Below are 15,946 nucleotides of genomic sequence, written 5' to 3' on the forward strand. Positions count from 1 at the left end.
GTGCTAGGAAAATGCAGGTATCTGATTCCTATGACTAACCTGAGTAAGATCTGTTCTAGAAATAGCCCTTTCACACTTTTCTAAAAAAACAACCATCTCATATCACATATGGTTTCTATTACCTTCATAACTCATTGCACTGTGCACATTTCATTTTAGGCCTGAGTAGTCCATGTCTCTCCACTGGCTGTAACAAGAAATGGATTCTGCATTAAACAATTTAACTGACAAGCATTCCAAGACCTTGTTCAAGCAGCCAGGCAAAGGAAACCATATTGGAGATTGTTTTTGCTAAACTGCTTCAATAAATAATACCAACCTGTGTACTGAAGATGCATGGGGTGTCCTACATACAGCATGTCTATATGGGGTGGATGCTTTACCCTGATTAGCCTTGTTTGATTCTCCAAAGAAGGAGTCACACAAAAGCTTGGAACAAAGTCCTTCTGGCAGTCCATGTTGGTTCGACAAACTTTGCTGGCTTCAATAACTTTTCGTGCTGGCAGACAGGCATACTGCAAAGGACATTTGAAATGATTATGAAAGTTATTTACCAAGGGATCAGAATAAAAGAACTAAATATTCCTTTTTAGAGAAAAGAAATGCCTCACTGATATCAGCCCATGAAGAGCTGAAATCTGATTTTTTTCTTAGTTTTTTTTTTTGGTCAAATCCTGAAGAACCTCTACCTGATACATATTCAACCTTTCACTCCATATTTAGTGGAATGAGGAAGAAAGGGTGTGCACATACACGAAAATCAAAGCAAAGTATTTTTAGAAAGGTAAATACCTGCATAACAAAAAATGAAGGCATCTAAACATAAGTCAGTGATTTCTAATGGACAAAGCCTGCATCAACATACTTGTGACTTAGCTGTATTAGAAGTTGTAGTCCTCATTGATCTAAAACCTCGTTTGGCCGAACAAAAGCTTATGTTCAGTAAATAAAACAACAAACCTACCAGGTGTGTGATAGCTAAGAAACTATTCTCAACTAAGATGAACACAGGACTTAATGCAGTGCTGTGTCCTTATAACTCCTACCTATAACTCTACCACTCTACAGACTGAAAGATCAGATCTTTCTTACTCCCGACAGGCTGAAGACAGTACAGCAGAAGGGAACAGGAAATTGGTTTCCCCCCTCATGTTTCTCGTAAAAGCTCAGTGACACTTTTCCTTTTGTTCTTAAAACACAAGCAAGGAAAGTTCTTAATCTGCTGTTTTCCTTAGGACAAAAAAAAAAAAAAAGTGATTTCTGACTTTTTAACTAGATCATTACACTCCCCAGAAATGCCTGTCAGACACTTGCCATTAAGCTCGATACAAGCCCTTCCTATTCCAAAGAGAGGGAGAGGACAAACTTTCAAATAGTCTGCACAGCACTGCAAAGACTATGTAAAATAATTGTTAAAAAACTCACAGCCAGTCTAAGGACACTTGAAAGTCACAAGGTCACAGGCTTCTGGATGCTTTTATTTCTTCTCTGTTCATAAGTAGCAGCTATGAGCTTAAGAATGCCAAGGCTCAGTGGGATAGTGATTTATCAAATCTTGCTGAACTCCAGGATGTTACCAGTTACTGCCATATTTCAAATGAACCGCTGGAATGTGCTCAATTCTTAGTGGTTAAATACCACAGAAACACCCTGGAGTGGGAAGCTTACCATCATAGAAACTGTAAACATAGCAGATTTGGAACAGGCTTACTTGAATTTCTTTGAGCATTTATCACTAGAGATCAGAAAAATAACAAACTGGTATGTGTAAAAAAGTTTACACAGTTGATACTTGTGCTCTTTTTCTTGTAAAGAGAACCAATAGAAATATTCCATCACTGTCAATATGAAACACATATTTTAACAAACATCTCTGTATTTTCATAGAGTCATAGAATGGTTTGGGTTGGAATGGACCATAAAGGTCATCTCGTTCCAATCCCACTGCCGTGGGCAGAGATACTTTCCATTAGAACCAGGGCGCTCAGAGTTCCACCCAACCTGGCCTTGAACACTTCCAGGGATGGGGCATCAATTTATTCCTCATATCTAACCTAAACCTCCCCTTCAGTTTAAAGCCATTCCCCCTTGTCCTATCACTACATGTCCTTGTAAAAAGTCCCTCCCCAGCTCTCTTGTAGCCCCTTTAGACACTGGAAGGCTGCTGTATTCTCTTTTGAAGGAAGTAAGTCAAAATCCTACTGAGAAACTTTATGTTTTCACATGACAAGAAAATGAACATGGTGAAAAAGGAATCAAATAGTGGCCCTCATTTTGAGAAACTGGGTAACTTCTAGGACTTTCTCCTGCATGTTTTTTGTTTAACTTAGGGAGCAGCACTACTGACTTCAAACAAAATAACTGAACAGGTAGTCTAGTGCTTTGCTTTGCCTATAGTGCTCAACACCTTTAAAGATTGAAGCACCAAAATAAGCCAATTTCACCTTCTTCTCAAAAGTTGCTTTTTTCTCACCAGTTCTGCATCCAGGATACTGAAAGTCAGTTAGGTGTCTTTTTGCCTGAAGGAATGAGGGCTCTTAAGATTTTTCATGATTCTTCCAGAGACTCTCTGATTGATTACGGGAAAAATCATAATTAATATTTTGTGGGGTTTTAAGCTGTAAATGGGGAGAATAATATACATATATACCTTTATTACAAACTGTAGATATTTTTAAACACATGAGCATGCTGCATAAATGTTGGTAAATATTACTAATTAATTTAAATAATTTTAGATTTACCAAAGAGAATTAGCAGTTGAAGCAACTTACCAGATGGCTGTCCAACTTATTGTTATATGAAAAGCAAATGTCTGTGAGGCTGCTGTTATTACAACATTCAACTGTGCCATCGAGTCTTCTGTAGACTAAAGAACATAGGGATAGAGCAAACAGTTGATATTATAGTAACTTCCTGAAAAAAAAATTAGTCTCTGAATAAAGCAAAACAACCATCCTGCAGCCTTTGAGAATTATAGTAATTCACACAGCATAGCTGACATTCAGTCACAACCAAAAATAAGTTTCACCACCAATGTGTGTGAATGTCACATACTGATTTTTTCATCTTAATAAATCTCCTGGAGATACTGGGCATCTACCACTGCAGGGTTTTGAGCATTGTGAGTTACAAAAACCATTTCATTCATTGCCCCCAACTTGCATCAAGGTTTGGCATAGAAGTTATTTAGCCACTACTGTACTGATGTCACTGGCTGGCTATGGAAATGACAAGGCCCAAAACATACTCTGTAAAATGTGAAGGCCTTTACAAGATTCAAATTTTGAAGGCTTTTCAAACCTTGAGGGTTGCAGCAGTGAATAAATGATGTTTTAAACCATGATTTAACTAGTTTGGAATCTTTGCACAGATGCTCTTTAAATGAAAGCAGCCTAACTAACTGTGCAACAACTGCTTAAAAAACACACACTAAACAATGATCACTATAAGAACCTGTATAATAGCAACTGCAGTACCTTCTTTAGGAGAGCAGTAACATGGAGCTTTATGCCTGGGGCTTACAGGTGCAAGCACTGTACCATACAAACCTTTCTTCAAGTACCCTGAGGCTAAGAAACCACATAGATTTTTGAACAGTGAATGACCATGAAATTAGTTTCCTTATAAACTACATTGAAAACACTTTAATTTCAGGAAGGTCCTTGGAGCATTGTTTTCTGTCTAGCTTCATACTCAAATAGTTTACTCTCCATTTGTTTTATGATCAAGTAGATGGGGTCCATTTGCTATATATATTTTTATTGATACTCTGTATTTATGTCAAATTGTGAACTGTCAAGGTTTTGATAAATGACAGCTGCTAGAGACCAAACAGAGTTCATTTAATTTCAGAGGAATATTTCTCACTGCTGGAGGCTTATGACTCCGAAAATGCAGACAGACTAGTCTGATTAGAAGGTAGCAGTGGGGACAAAGGGCTGCTAACACAATAAAGCAACCAAGCTTGGAAGCAATACCAAGCCTCCAGTACTAAGCCTCTAGTATTTCAATCTAAATAGGACTGGTTCAACTGCAGAATATGCAGTTTTATTACCCATTACTCTGAAATTGCATTTCAGAGAACAGCAGAACCTCAGCATACATATACCTACAGTGCCTGAGAATTGGTTCTTACCAGCCCTGCCCAGCTGAAAGCATGTGCCAAAGTTGCCCTCCTCTTCAGAGGCATAATCCAAACTGTCAGGTCTCTAAAAGCAGGTTCTTACCCATACTCCACTAGTTTCCAGTTTAAATATTTATCTTAGTTCCAGCTGTAAGATTATTTTCCTTACATACTAAAAAAAAAAAATTACCTTTTCAGTCTCACAAAAGTACTACAATGCATCAAACAAGGGCAGTCGAGTTGCCTGACCTCCTGTTTATTTCCAGTATGATGGAAAAATGCAGTGAAAATTTTAAAGCTCTGAATAGCATCATATAGGTTTTGCTCAGCAGCAGCCCCTTACCTTTGGAATTCAGTTTCCATGGATGCTTGCATGTAAGAAAGTCTAGAGAGCTTTAGGGCATGTCATGAGACATTCAGCCAATTTAACTTGACTGTTCTTTTTTGTTCTACTTAACTTTTGTTTATTGTTCTGGTTTAGTTCAGTTCACTTTTTTTTTTTTGTTTCTCAGGGCTAAGCCCTTATAGCAACAAGCACTCTAATGTATAAATGGAAACAGACTGACTTCCAGAAGCGATATGTGCAATCTAGACAAAACTGAGTTTATGGGCAATGACATAAAACCAGTATAGTGAGACACATCAGAAGAAGTGACCATAATAAAGCACATCACTGGGTTAAGCCATACAATTTGCAATGTCACGCTGATCAAAGCTTTAAGGTAATGCATGGAGTTTACATCTGGAAAAGACCACTGAGTGATTTTAAGTTAATGGAACTTAAAATAGAGGAGAAAATTGCATTACTGATAATAACCAAGTTTTGCAATATTCTGAAGAAGCAAATTTTATTATTCAGATCATACAGGGTTATTTGTAAAGGATGACTGAAAAACAAGAGAAATTCTTCTGTCTACCTTGACCTCAACTTCCAGATTTCACAAAACAGCACTGGTAACTGCTTAAGATGGGATAGCAGACTTGACTCATGAGAAATCTGACCCCAACAACAAATCCTAAATTCAAAACAGTCTTTCAAACATGATAAAATTAAAATATAAATTAATTACTACATAAAATAATGAGGAGAGCACCTAAAGTCATACCTCTAGTTGGAAAGCTTAATTGCTGTAGGGTGGCTGCACTTACACAGTAGCCAACCTGTGACTTCTCTGAAATGTCTCCCAGACAGGAATTCCAGTCTTCCACATTATAAACTGGGCAGTCTTGTAGGTTAGTGACAAGGTCTCCCACAAAAAGACCTCTTGGTCCATTGGCAGGAGAATCCTGAGAAAAACAGTGAAGTCAGCCATCTTATTGTAGTTAAAACTATACAGATTAGTTTACGGTTCTACTGAATAACTATGAAATCTTTTGGTTAAGATACTATTTCCCTAGAAACAAAATTTCAGACTCCACTAGAACTGATTATTTCAATTTATGATAAAAGCATTACAAAAAAATACCATCCTTTACAAATAATGACTATTGAGTGCAAAGAAGGAAAAGAAAGAAAGGGAAGAAAGGAGGACCTCCAAGTGTCCCTAGGACCTCTTCAAATTTGAGTAATTGTTTTCATAAAACAATAAGACAAAAAAACATAAAATGGTAAGAAGCCCCACAACATATTAAGTTCAAGGAACTTAAATGAATACCCTGAAACTTCCAAGAAAGTGGTGTGTACCTATCCTTTAAAAGGTAATAAAGCATAATAAATGTCACTCTCTCCCTCAGTTATATCAGTTGACTTTCAGATCGAAGAAAGGCGGAATCCTTTCAGCTGTGCTGTCCAACTATGCTGTATTTGATTGTCAGAAAAAAAATCAGGCCTTTCCAGAATCTCAGAAGTCTATCTCTACTTTGCTTCCAGCTGACTAAACAAGGAACTCAGCCCAAAATGATCTTCAACATTAAAACCAGATAACAGTAACTAGAGTGATAATGCAGTTTCCAGTAGATTTGCTTTGTGCCAATACTGAAAAAAAGTTAACCCCCCCCCAGAAATAAGCTGCAAACTCATCTCAAATGCCTACACAGTTTTACAGTATGCTGAATAGTCTATAATTATTCACACTATGTTCTTTTATTTACTAATATTAAAACACATGAGATTAAGAAGAAAACCTTAAGCAAAAAGTTCAATATATTTGATTCTGCAGAGTGCTGCACTGACTAAATCTGATTGTGCTAATAAGAGATAGAGATACATTTCAGGTCACAAAGCATATAACATGAAACCAGCAAAGATCTTTTCTTACCTCTGCAACCTCAGTGACAAGTGCCCCGACACCCGTGTAATAGAAAGGGAAGAGAATGGCTGGCAGCAGAAACAAAACCATGAAACTGGCAACACCAAGAACAAAATTATGCCACACCCCTAAAAAGAAGCAAAAAAAAGATTCTAAATAAAAACAAAGTTGCTTTTGAAATTTTTCTACAGCTACCTTCTAATTAACTTTCCTGAAATTGTTACTGTAAGAATGGATAAAAAGTTAATTAGTGTTGAACATAGGCATAAAAGAAGAATACATACATTACTTTACAAACTTTCGTTTCTATGATGCCACTTTGTAAAGAAGTTTCAAACAAATCTCTGAGCCCCTGAGAATTATACTATCAGAAAAGACAGTCCACTTCTAAGGTGTCATTCTACCACATGGAGATTTCATCATGTAGCACTACTTTTCTATGTATGCAGTGAGCAGAGTACCCAGAAGAAAAACTGGGCTTCTGAATCAATTATTAAAATACAGTTTCCATCTATAGAGTTGTCTTCAATCATAAATATATAAAAAAACGAATGAAATGTAGTACTTGTCACCTTCTATCACAATAAACTGCTGAATTTATGAATAATGGGCTTATTTTTTTAATAAATGCTGTTTGCCCTAGTCAGCAAGATGTTTGAAATTTAGTGGCAATTCAGGATTTGTCATGGTTATCTCCATTATTTCAATTAAAATTATTACAAGTATATGTGCTAAAGGAGTTTAGAAAATTATTTGAAAAAAAGGCTTCTCTGACAAGAAAATCTGGACCTAAAACCACATCAAGAAATTAAGTTGTGCAATCAGCATTTCCTGACACATTATTCTGGGGAACATATTTGCAATTGTGATCTTTATAGTATGTTGTTCTCCATAGGAGGAAATGAACGACTATCATAAGACACAGTTGGCTTTCATTAGCAAAGCTTTATGGCTTTCCACATTCAGTACTGTTCCAATTTTCTCACTGAGTTTGTGTTCTTACACAAACATTTTGTATGAACAATGCAGGAACACTGCAATGTTAAAGACTCCTTATTTCCTTCTTACAGTGATTCGTCTTATTACGAGGAGTTTGATTCAATTCTGTATTTACAGTGCAGTTACAGGACAGGAATTGAAGTAAATATATCTAAAAACATATTAAACCTATCTTTCTTGAAGTGTATATAACACAGGAATGGGAACATATGGCAGACTCTTATCTCCCCTCTCTATCTCTACATCTCACCTGGTCTTCTTTTACACTTCTAATTCTGCAGAAATGAGAGACATTTTTGAAGTACTTGAAGTAAGGGTTTGTTGCCATTTCCACTAGCAGACACTTCTCAAAGTAATTTCTCTTTCTATAGTTTTTAATTGCATCTCACTGAAAGGCAATCAGATAGAGGAAATGTTTCTGCAATCAGTACTCCTTATCTCACATACACACACATATGCGCGAACAGACACACAAATGCAACAAATCCCAAAGCAGTAAGTAAATTTTTTAACTGTATTGTTTTAACCTTTTTATCTTAAAAATATTTTTTTCAGTTTCACAGCTTAACAAAAGATAAAAATGAAAAATGGAAACAAAATTCCCTTGCAAGAGAGTGGCTGCTACAGAGAGAAAACTGAAAAAAACCTCAACCTCATAATAATAAATAAGAAAGAGGTGATGGAATTGCTAGAGTGTGACAAGGAATACTTTCAAACAGCCAGAAAACATGAGCCTTACTGCCATAATTGACAGTTAGCTGTGTGGAATACAGCAGAAAAGTCTAAAATAGAAAGGTTTCAAACTCATCCCAGGTGATCCACAGAAAAATAAACATGCTCAAAATGAGAATACCTGTAGAGGCACACTGCTCAGTATACCTTCAACTTCATCTTGCTAAAACAGCCTCATCCTATGATACTTAATTCCTTATATTTAAAAAGGAACACTTTACACAACTCTTAAACCACCTTAAAATAATTTATGAATTATTAAATTTTTAAAAGATAATTAATTTAAAAAATATTTAACTCCTGTTAAAGATTAGACAAAATGTATTAAAATTATCTTAAAAAGTAATATAAATACTTGAACTAATTACAAGAAAGTTCTGCACAGAAGCACTTTTCCTCTAGCAGGTATGAAATTATGTTCTAAATACTACAAGTCTTGCAGGAATTCTCATTTGCTTGAACTCACGATGCCATCTGCTGTACAACAAATATACTGCTTAATCTCCAAAGTATAGGTGGAGTATTTAGTGTTGTCCTCTACTCTAGCTCTGTTACTTGGCTGCCATACAAAAATCTGAAAGCATGTCTCTGTAAATTCAAATCTTCTGAACACTGAGAATAGGCTCATTCAACTGTTCTGACAATTAAAGCAAATTAGTTGTTTACTGAGTAACATTTTATCATTATCAAATATCCTAGTTCTGAAACATATCAATCATTAACTGTAAAAAAAGGCATGTATTACTTATAACTAAACTGAAAACAAGCTGTTCATGCTAGCCAGTCTTGCAGTGTGCTTGCTCCTTACCTTGTATTACCCTATTTCAGGTTTCCCAAGAAACATGACAAATTATTATAAGTGTTTGCTTGCCATCAAAACATGCAAACAATTATTTTCTATTACAGTTTAGAATCTAATTTTTCTAGATAATTTCTCAGGAATCTATGTAAGCAACCATTTTGAAAATCAATGTCTTTTCTTTCAGTTCTATTCACTGAAGCTGAAAATGGAAATTGATTAATTTGAGAAATTGGGCTTCGTAAAAATTAGCTTATTGCATTGAATTATTTTTGTTGATTAGAATATTTGGAATATAGATATATTAACTTACCTAACATTTGTACTTATTTACTTGATTTATGAAAGCTTGAAAACAAGTTTGCTAAAGGCTTCCGTATGTCTACACACTATATGATGTTTTAGATACAATATTCAAGAAACAACGCTAGAAACTAAACATTACAACAAGCTGGCTGCTAGCCTACTGTCCCCTGCAATAGAAAATCATCAGTATCAAGAACTAAACCAAGAAAATAACTTCTCTATCTCCGTTTCAGTTGTTTGGGAACCACTTTTGTCTATAGAAAGAATCATACAAGTGGTTCAGGCAGAATAACACAGTCTCAGTTTGACTTTCCAGAGCAACAGGGCTCTACTTCCCAGCAGCCAGGGACTTCAAAAAACATCAAGTCAAAACTATCTGGAGGTTATTTGGAGCCATAACCTATGATTCTCTTTGGACATTGGTATTTTAACCTTTATTTCTTCCTGATGGCAATATCAAAACACAGTGACCTGTATAATAACACAACTCACAGGTCAATGAAAATCACTTACAATACTATTGAAAAATAGATTGCTCCTATTGCAAAAATGGTACTGAATTGCTCAAGGATGTTCACCTGTGACAGCAAGTTGTGTTCTTATACCACATCTTCTGACTGAGTATTTTCCAGCTCATGTGCTCCAAGGTTTTGTTACTTAGGCCATATGACATGCAAAAACAACCCACACAACAAACAAACAAAAAAGACAAAAAGGTGCTTCTGCACCTGAGCTGGTGTAAGAGCTTTTTCTAATGAGAGGAAGGTCAGAAACTACATTTTTTTCCCCAACCATACAACTGGAATTTCTTATGCACAACTATTCTGAATCAGATCTAGAATACAATGTTTTTCATGACAGGAAATTGGTACTCATTTAAGACACTAGGAACAGACATCTCTAGCCCAGAAAGTAGCACAATATGGACAGTGATCAAATGATTTTCTGAAATGACAATGTAGGTTCAGAACAGGAGGATCATCTTTAGGTGAAGAGAAGCTTGGGTACTTTTTCATTCTAAACCTTAAATGCTCTATCAAAGATTCACAAATGATGCCTGTAGAATAAGTAACAGTGCTAAGCAAAGATTTAATTAAAGAGCACAAACTATTACCTGCACAAAATATCCTTAACTGCTGGACAGGAGATATCAGTTGCAAGTGAGTTGTGAAAAGGTCAACAAATGCTCCAGGATAGACAATGAAGATAAAAATCCCAAATCCATTAAATCGTACTTGTTCTCTTAAAAAGAAAAGAAAAACGTAGTGGTGTTACTGCAAATAAACAAAAGAAAAACTGAGAGATTCTACATAGCACATGTATTTTTGACAACAAAAATAATTAAAATTATAATTATAAATGAAATTATTTTTCATAATACCAATAACTGAAAGATAATTAAAGTACAGAATGTTTTCTGCAGTAGTTGCCATGTTGAAGCAGCACTCATCTGTGAGTCTGGTAAAAAATAAAGGATAAGGTCAGCTTCCTTTCTCCTGGTAATACATAAAATACTTTTTTTAAAAACCCACCTACTTTCAAGTTAAAATATATTTTAACATTTGGGGTATTTTTTTCTTTTAAGTAAAAAAAAAAGGCAGCCTGTAGGAAGCAGTTTCAAAGTCATCTATGAAAAATTATCTGCAAGAAGCAATTGCTTCCTTTTTAAAGAAACATTTATAGGTTTCTGGAATTTACAATATCTTTGTTTCTCCTAAATGAAATTTAGAGTAAATTGTAAACTAACAAAAATGAGGGAAATGTAATCTGAGAAAATGAAAACAACTCGAGAGGTTAAAAGGACAAATGCTAATGCCCTTCCAACGCTTAATATTCTACAATTCTATGATTCTATTTAAATATATTAGTAGCTGACACTATCATACAGATAATATTTTTTTTTCAGAGGTTTTAAAATTGCTTTTAAGTGGAATGTTTTGGAACAAATACATTAAGTTTTTCTGAAGCTAGAAATTTTGTTAGGCAGGAGACAATCATGTAACAAGACAAATCAGGCACAGATCAGCTAATACCATATCTTTACTGAGACAGTATACTGGGTATAACATTTTATGTATTCACATTTATTTGTTTACTGTGTATATATAAAGAACAGAAATACAAAAAATTTTTCAGAATGAAATCATACACTAATTCTGTGGAGCTAACTCACCAGACTCACCCATGCTACCAATTAGTAACAGCCACTCTAACACCTATATATGATTTCATGACTTGGGTAGAAGGCACAGAGTGAAGAAGAAGTCGACGACTTTTTTGGTAAAAGCCTTGACTAAGCTAAGGATCAAATATTTCAAGCTCTTGTAGTTCACTGCTAACATTACCTTGCACTGAAGTTGCCAAAAGTTTATTAGATTTCAGGAAGGCTAAGTGACTTGGCAGAATAATGAAATTTGCCCACAGCTATTTAGAAAGCCTAGACCCTGAGAATTTACAGTAACAGCACTATAGACCCAACTGGTCTAGGAAGAAAATAAAGTCAAGCAGAAAACAGCAGTAGCAACATTGGCTGCCAAGGTATACATTGGACAAACTAATTTCTCTCCTGGAAACATCTGGGAAACAATTTTTTGACAAAAACATAACCCAAAATTGAATATTCAGAATGTTTGCTCTAGATCTTGAATAAAGATATCAGACATAAGCATTGTTCTTTCTACTTGAAAAGAGCTCTGTAATTACTCCTAGTTTCTCTGCAGTCAGTCAGCAAAATGTAAGAAAATTTTGTTGTTTCTTCCTGTGGTGGGATGAGCAAGAGCAAGAGCTTCATCTTCTGTGGAAAAATCCCTGTGACTATTTGGGGGAAAAAAGCTGAAAGACAAACAGAGCATACGAAACACAGAGTCCCAAGCCACCCCTTTAATTGAGAACTTTTGGGGTCATAAAAAAAGGTAGTAATGGGGGAAAATGAAGTTGTTTGCTTAAGAACATCAGAGAAACAACTTAGGGCTTCACGCTCATAGGACAGATAATGATGCTGTCCAGGAGAAACAAGGAAGACACCTGAATATCAGTCCCAGTAATCACCTCCCAACCTTCTTATGCTGGAGTGGCATTTAACAGGAATGACTAAACTTGTCAAATAAGTTTTGTGAAGTAATCATCATAGTTAAGGACATTAAAAATACAATTTGATCAAAAGTAATAAATCCCTGACGTTAACGGGCAAATCACATTTGACTGAGTTATTGCTTCAACTCATTCATATGCTACTTCACAAGCCATGTTTAAACAAATAATTTAAGATCCATTTTAAAGTATCATTGTGCAACAGCACATGGGTCCTCTTCAACTGCCACAGGTGCAGAAATGAAATTGCTCTGTGAAAAACAGGACCACTTAAAAGAAGCATTATTATAGCACTGTATATTTGCAAAGCAGAAGTCCTTTCTCATTATCTGTAGAGTAGACACTGCATTAAAACTCTATCCTTAATTGTACATCCTTCCAAACTTAAAATGTAAGGAAGCTATGAAATACAGACTGAACAGTCTCTCAAGATAAACCAAAACAGTGTTAACAACATTCTCGGGTAACTGCTCTGGAATATTAGGCTTTGTTGGTAGAGAGTAGGAGAAAAGCAATTTGTGTTTACCGAATAGCTGCCACCCCATGGCCGACTTCATGTATCACACCGCTGATGAGGATTGCAGAGAAGAAATAGGTCAGCTGGCTGACAGGCAAATTGACACCAGGCACCTGTTGATGTGGGCATGACAACAAAACAAAACACAGGACGAAACCAAGAGGTACAAAGACAAATCCTTTTACCCCTAAAATTTCTGCTCTCAGCTTCCTCAGAACCACAACAGCACGGGGACTGTTCTCATGCAACACTATCACTTTGCACCTCTTTTCCCAACGTATCCAATGTATTGTAACATATATTAAATATATATCCTTTTGTTGAATGTTAAATAGCTCTCCAGGCACAAAAGCCTTCTCCCTGCCCTATTTATTCTCCACAGCCCCGACCAAATGTGTCCTACACTATATTAAGCTTGAGAAGTTCATAAAAACGTACGCAGAATTCCACTCAAAACAGGCTTGGCAATTCTGAGCTTACTAAAATTCTTAGTTCTCAATTTCCTGCAGCCCATCATGTAGCTATAGAGAAGATCCACCCCCCAAAAGAAAACAGGCTTGGCAATTCTGAGCTTACTAAAATTCTTAGTTCTCAATTTCCTGCAGCCCATCATGTAGCTATAGAGAAGATCCACCCCCCAAAAGAAAACAATAAAAACTGTATGGCACTTAAAACACTATGAGTTGTAAAAAGTGACTGAACAGTCTCCCTTCTCTCTCCCTATACAAATTATAAGATTATCCCAAGTTTACAGGGTCAAAATAAAGGTAATTTTCACCTATTGTTTTCATCTATGTAGTTTTGGTTGTCTACATATGGCAATTTAACCTTAAAAAAACCACTTGAAACAAGCACAGTATTTTAATTTACATAAGACATAATATGCAGGCCCCTTGTATTCTTCCTGTTGGTGGATTCCCACCATTCACCAGGTCCCTCATTGCACCAGTTACGAGACACCAGCTGCTTCCAGACATGCTTCAGTGCGGTCACTTCTCAAAGAATTAGGAACCAACCCCTCTTTCCTCCTGACGGACCTCCGTCCTGCCCAGTTCCACCTCCCCTCAGGGCCATGCTGCAGTGGGATAAGGCCACTTCTGCTGCTTCTCTGGGGCAGTTCTCTTGTCTGTTCCACAGCTTTTTCCACTGGAGGCAGGGTGCAGTCCACTGCAGTCACTAACAGCTGATGTGAACACAACTTGAATTGCAACCCAGTGTCACAAAAGAGATGCTATAGTCAAAAATTTCTGGCCTGTTTATAGGACTCTATAAAAACCAGCCCTGTGGAAACCCAAAGGGTGCAAATCCAACTGCAGATCCAGAGCAGGTTTGATTCTACCTCCATTCAGTTCTGCACATTCCACACTTACATGCATTCACCTACCCATGCAGCAGAACTCTACAATAGGCTGAAAGAGCTAAAATAAATCCTTCAAAAGATTGTTTTCATTAATGTTAATAATTCCACAAATTCTGTCCAGAGTGTGATCATGACTAAGATATTTATCTTAACTGGTACGACTGTGGTACCTCACTGGATGAAGACACCTGCTCTCCATTCTTTGAGCATCCCTTGGTTGTACTGCAGCATCAGCTGCTGGCACTAAAGCATTTCCAAGTGCTGTTGCCAGTGGCCCTCTGCAGTGGGAGGACAGATAGCCATACCAAGAGTTGCCATCTCAATACCACCAGGATTATGGCCTGCTAGAACACAGCACCCTGCTTTCACACTTCACATCAAAGAAGCTATTTTCAGATTCACCTAAAACAGAAGCTGCCTCTCATGAAGGGTTCTGAAACCAATAGCAGTATTTTGTAAAAAAGTACGTCATCTTATATTTTATGGTCTTCTGGAAATGCCTTTAATAAAAGATCCTTTGCTAGTAACTGATCTGCCTCCTTCCTATTTTTGTCAATAGGCAACCAACACAGAGGGAAGCTGAAGAAAAACAGCCCAGTTACCTACAGTTAAGTATTTTAAACAAAGTACATGACTGACCAAAAGAGGAAGGGTACAAAAATCTTAGTAAAACATTAGCAGAATTGTTCCTCCCTCTCTCCATAGCCAAAGGCTAAAAGGTTAAACAGATTTATGCCACAGGCTAAAGTTAAGTTAAAAAAGAAAAAGTAGTGTGTTTTGTTGGTTTTTTTTTTTTTTTTTTAACTAACTCATTCTCCTCCAGGCAGTCAAATACAAGTAAATAATTTAAATGAGAAGGTCATCCTCAGTTGTTCTTCACCTCTTAACAACCATAAATGGGTCACTGTTTTGTGTCAACTTAGGCTAGCTCATTCCCCTTAAAAAGAATACTGAAATTCATTAAAAGCAGAATTATACAACTGTGACCATTCAGGAACAAAAGAATGAGGTAGGAAAGGAAGAGTTAAGTTAGGAGAAGTAACCATATCCCCATACATGACATTACATTATCCCTATATAGTAAATTGTTCTCAGTGCCAGTCAATGCTCAGTTTGAATACAGTCATATTGCCACAGGCAGTCACTGAGGAATCAATTCCACACTGAATTGCAAACATTGTCCTACTTTTCTTCTTTCATTGTTTCAATTCACACCAGATTAATTCCAAAGGCTCATCTTTACTTTGGCTGTCTCTATGTTATTTTCTCCAAAGAGCAATATATCGACAAAGACCACTTTACTCTGGTGTCACAGAAGTGGATAGATTCATATAATGATTTCAGGAAATGAAGATGTAAGGGAGGCTTTTCTTACTCCAGAATGTAATAGACACACATGGTTAGGAGAGACCCCATTGGCACGTAAATTAAAAATTTTCTGTCTCAAGTTCCACTTGTGCTCTGTGGGATGCACATACTGCCCATTCCTGTCTGTTTCTGGAAATAATTCAGGAGCAGGCTGTGGAGTGGGTGATGACAGTGGCAGTGCCAGCAGTTGTCTCTCAGATCTCACTGCCTGTTTTTGCCAACACATTCTGCATTCACTATATGCACCTGCATGTGTGAAACAGACCCAACCATCCAAAGGCACCAGGTTTATGGCACATGCTAATAATAATCAGGCTTCCTGCACTCATGTAATTTTTTAAGTCTAGCTCCATGCAGTTAGTTTAACATTTACAGAACGGTCTATTATGGTAACAGAAAA

The 15,946-nt window shown here is 36.5% G+C and overlaps 1 protein-coding gene across 5 annotated transcripts in view; it reads right to left on the minus strand.

The window, feature by feature from the left end:
* Positions 1–15,946, minus strand: part of MBTPS2 (membrane bound transcription factor peptidase, site 2) — a 63,924-nt gene that overhangs the window by 16,963 nt on the left and 31,015 nt on the right. For 4 of the 5 annotated variants that reach the window (XM_032678977.1, XM_032678974.1, XM_032678973.1 and 1 more), the window contains exons 4-9: positions 12,828–12,931; positions 10,326–10,453; positions 6,385–6,503; positions 5,233–5,413; positions 2,775–2,869; positions 320–515 (exon numbers count right to left, since the gene is read on the minus strand). In XM_032678977.1, the coding sequence (XP_032534868.1) occupies positions 320–515; positions 2,775–2,869; positions 5,233–5,413; positions 6,385–6,503; positions 10,326–10,453; positions 12,828–12,931 (823 nt within the window). Of the gene's footprint in view, positions 1–122; positions 188–319; positions 516–2,774; positions 2,870–5,232; positions 5,414–6,384; positions 6,504–10,325; positions 10,454–12,827; positions 12,932–15,946 lie in introns of all 5 variants that reach the window. The other variant, XR_004355221.1, reaches the window with a different exon arrangement.

Source organism: Chiroxiphia lanceolata, chromosome 2 (genome assembly GCF_009829145.1).
Source record: "Chiroxiphia lanceolata isolate bChiLan1 chromosome 2, bChiLan1.pri, whole genome shotgun sequence".
NCBI lineage: Eukaryota > Metazoa > Chordata > Aves > Passeriformes > Pipridae > Chiroxiphia > Chiroxiphia lanceolata.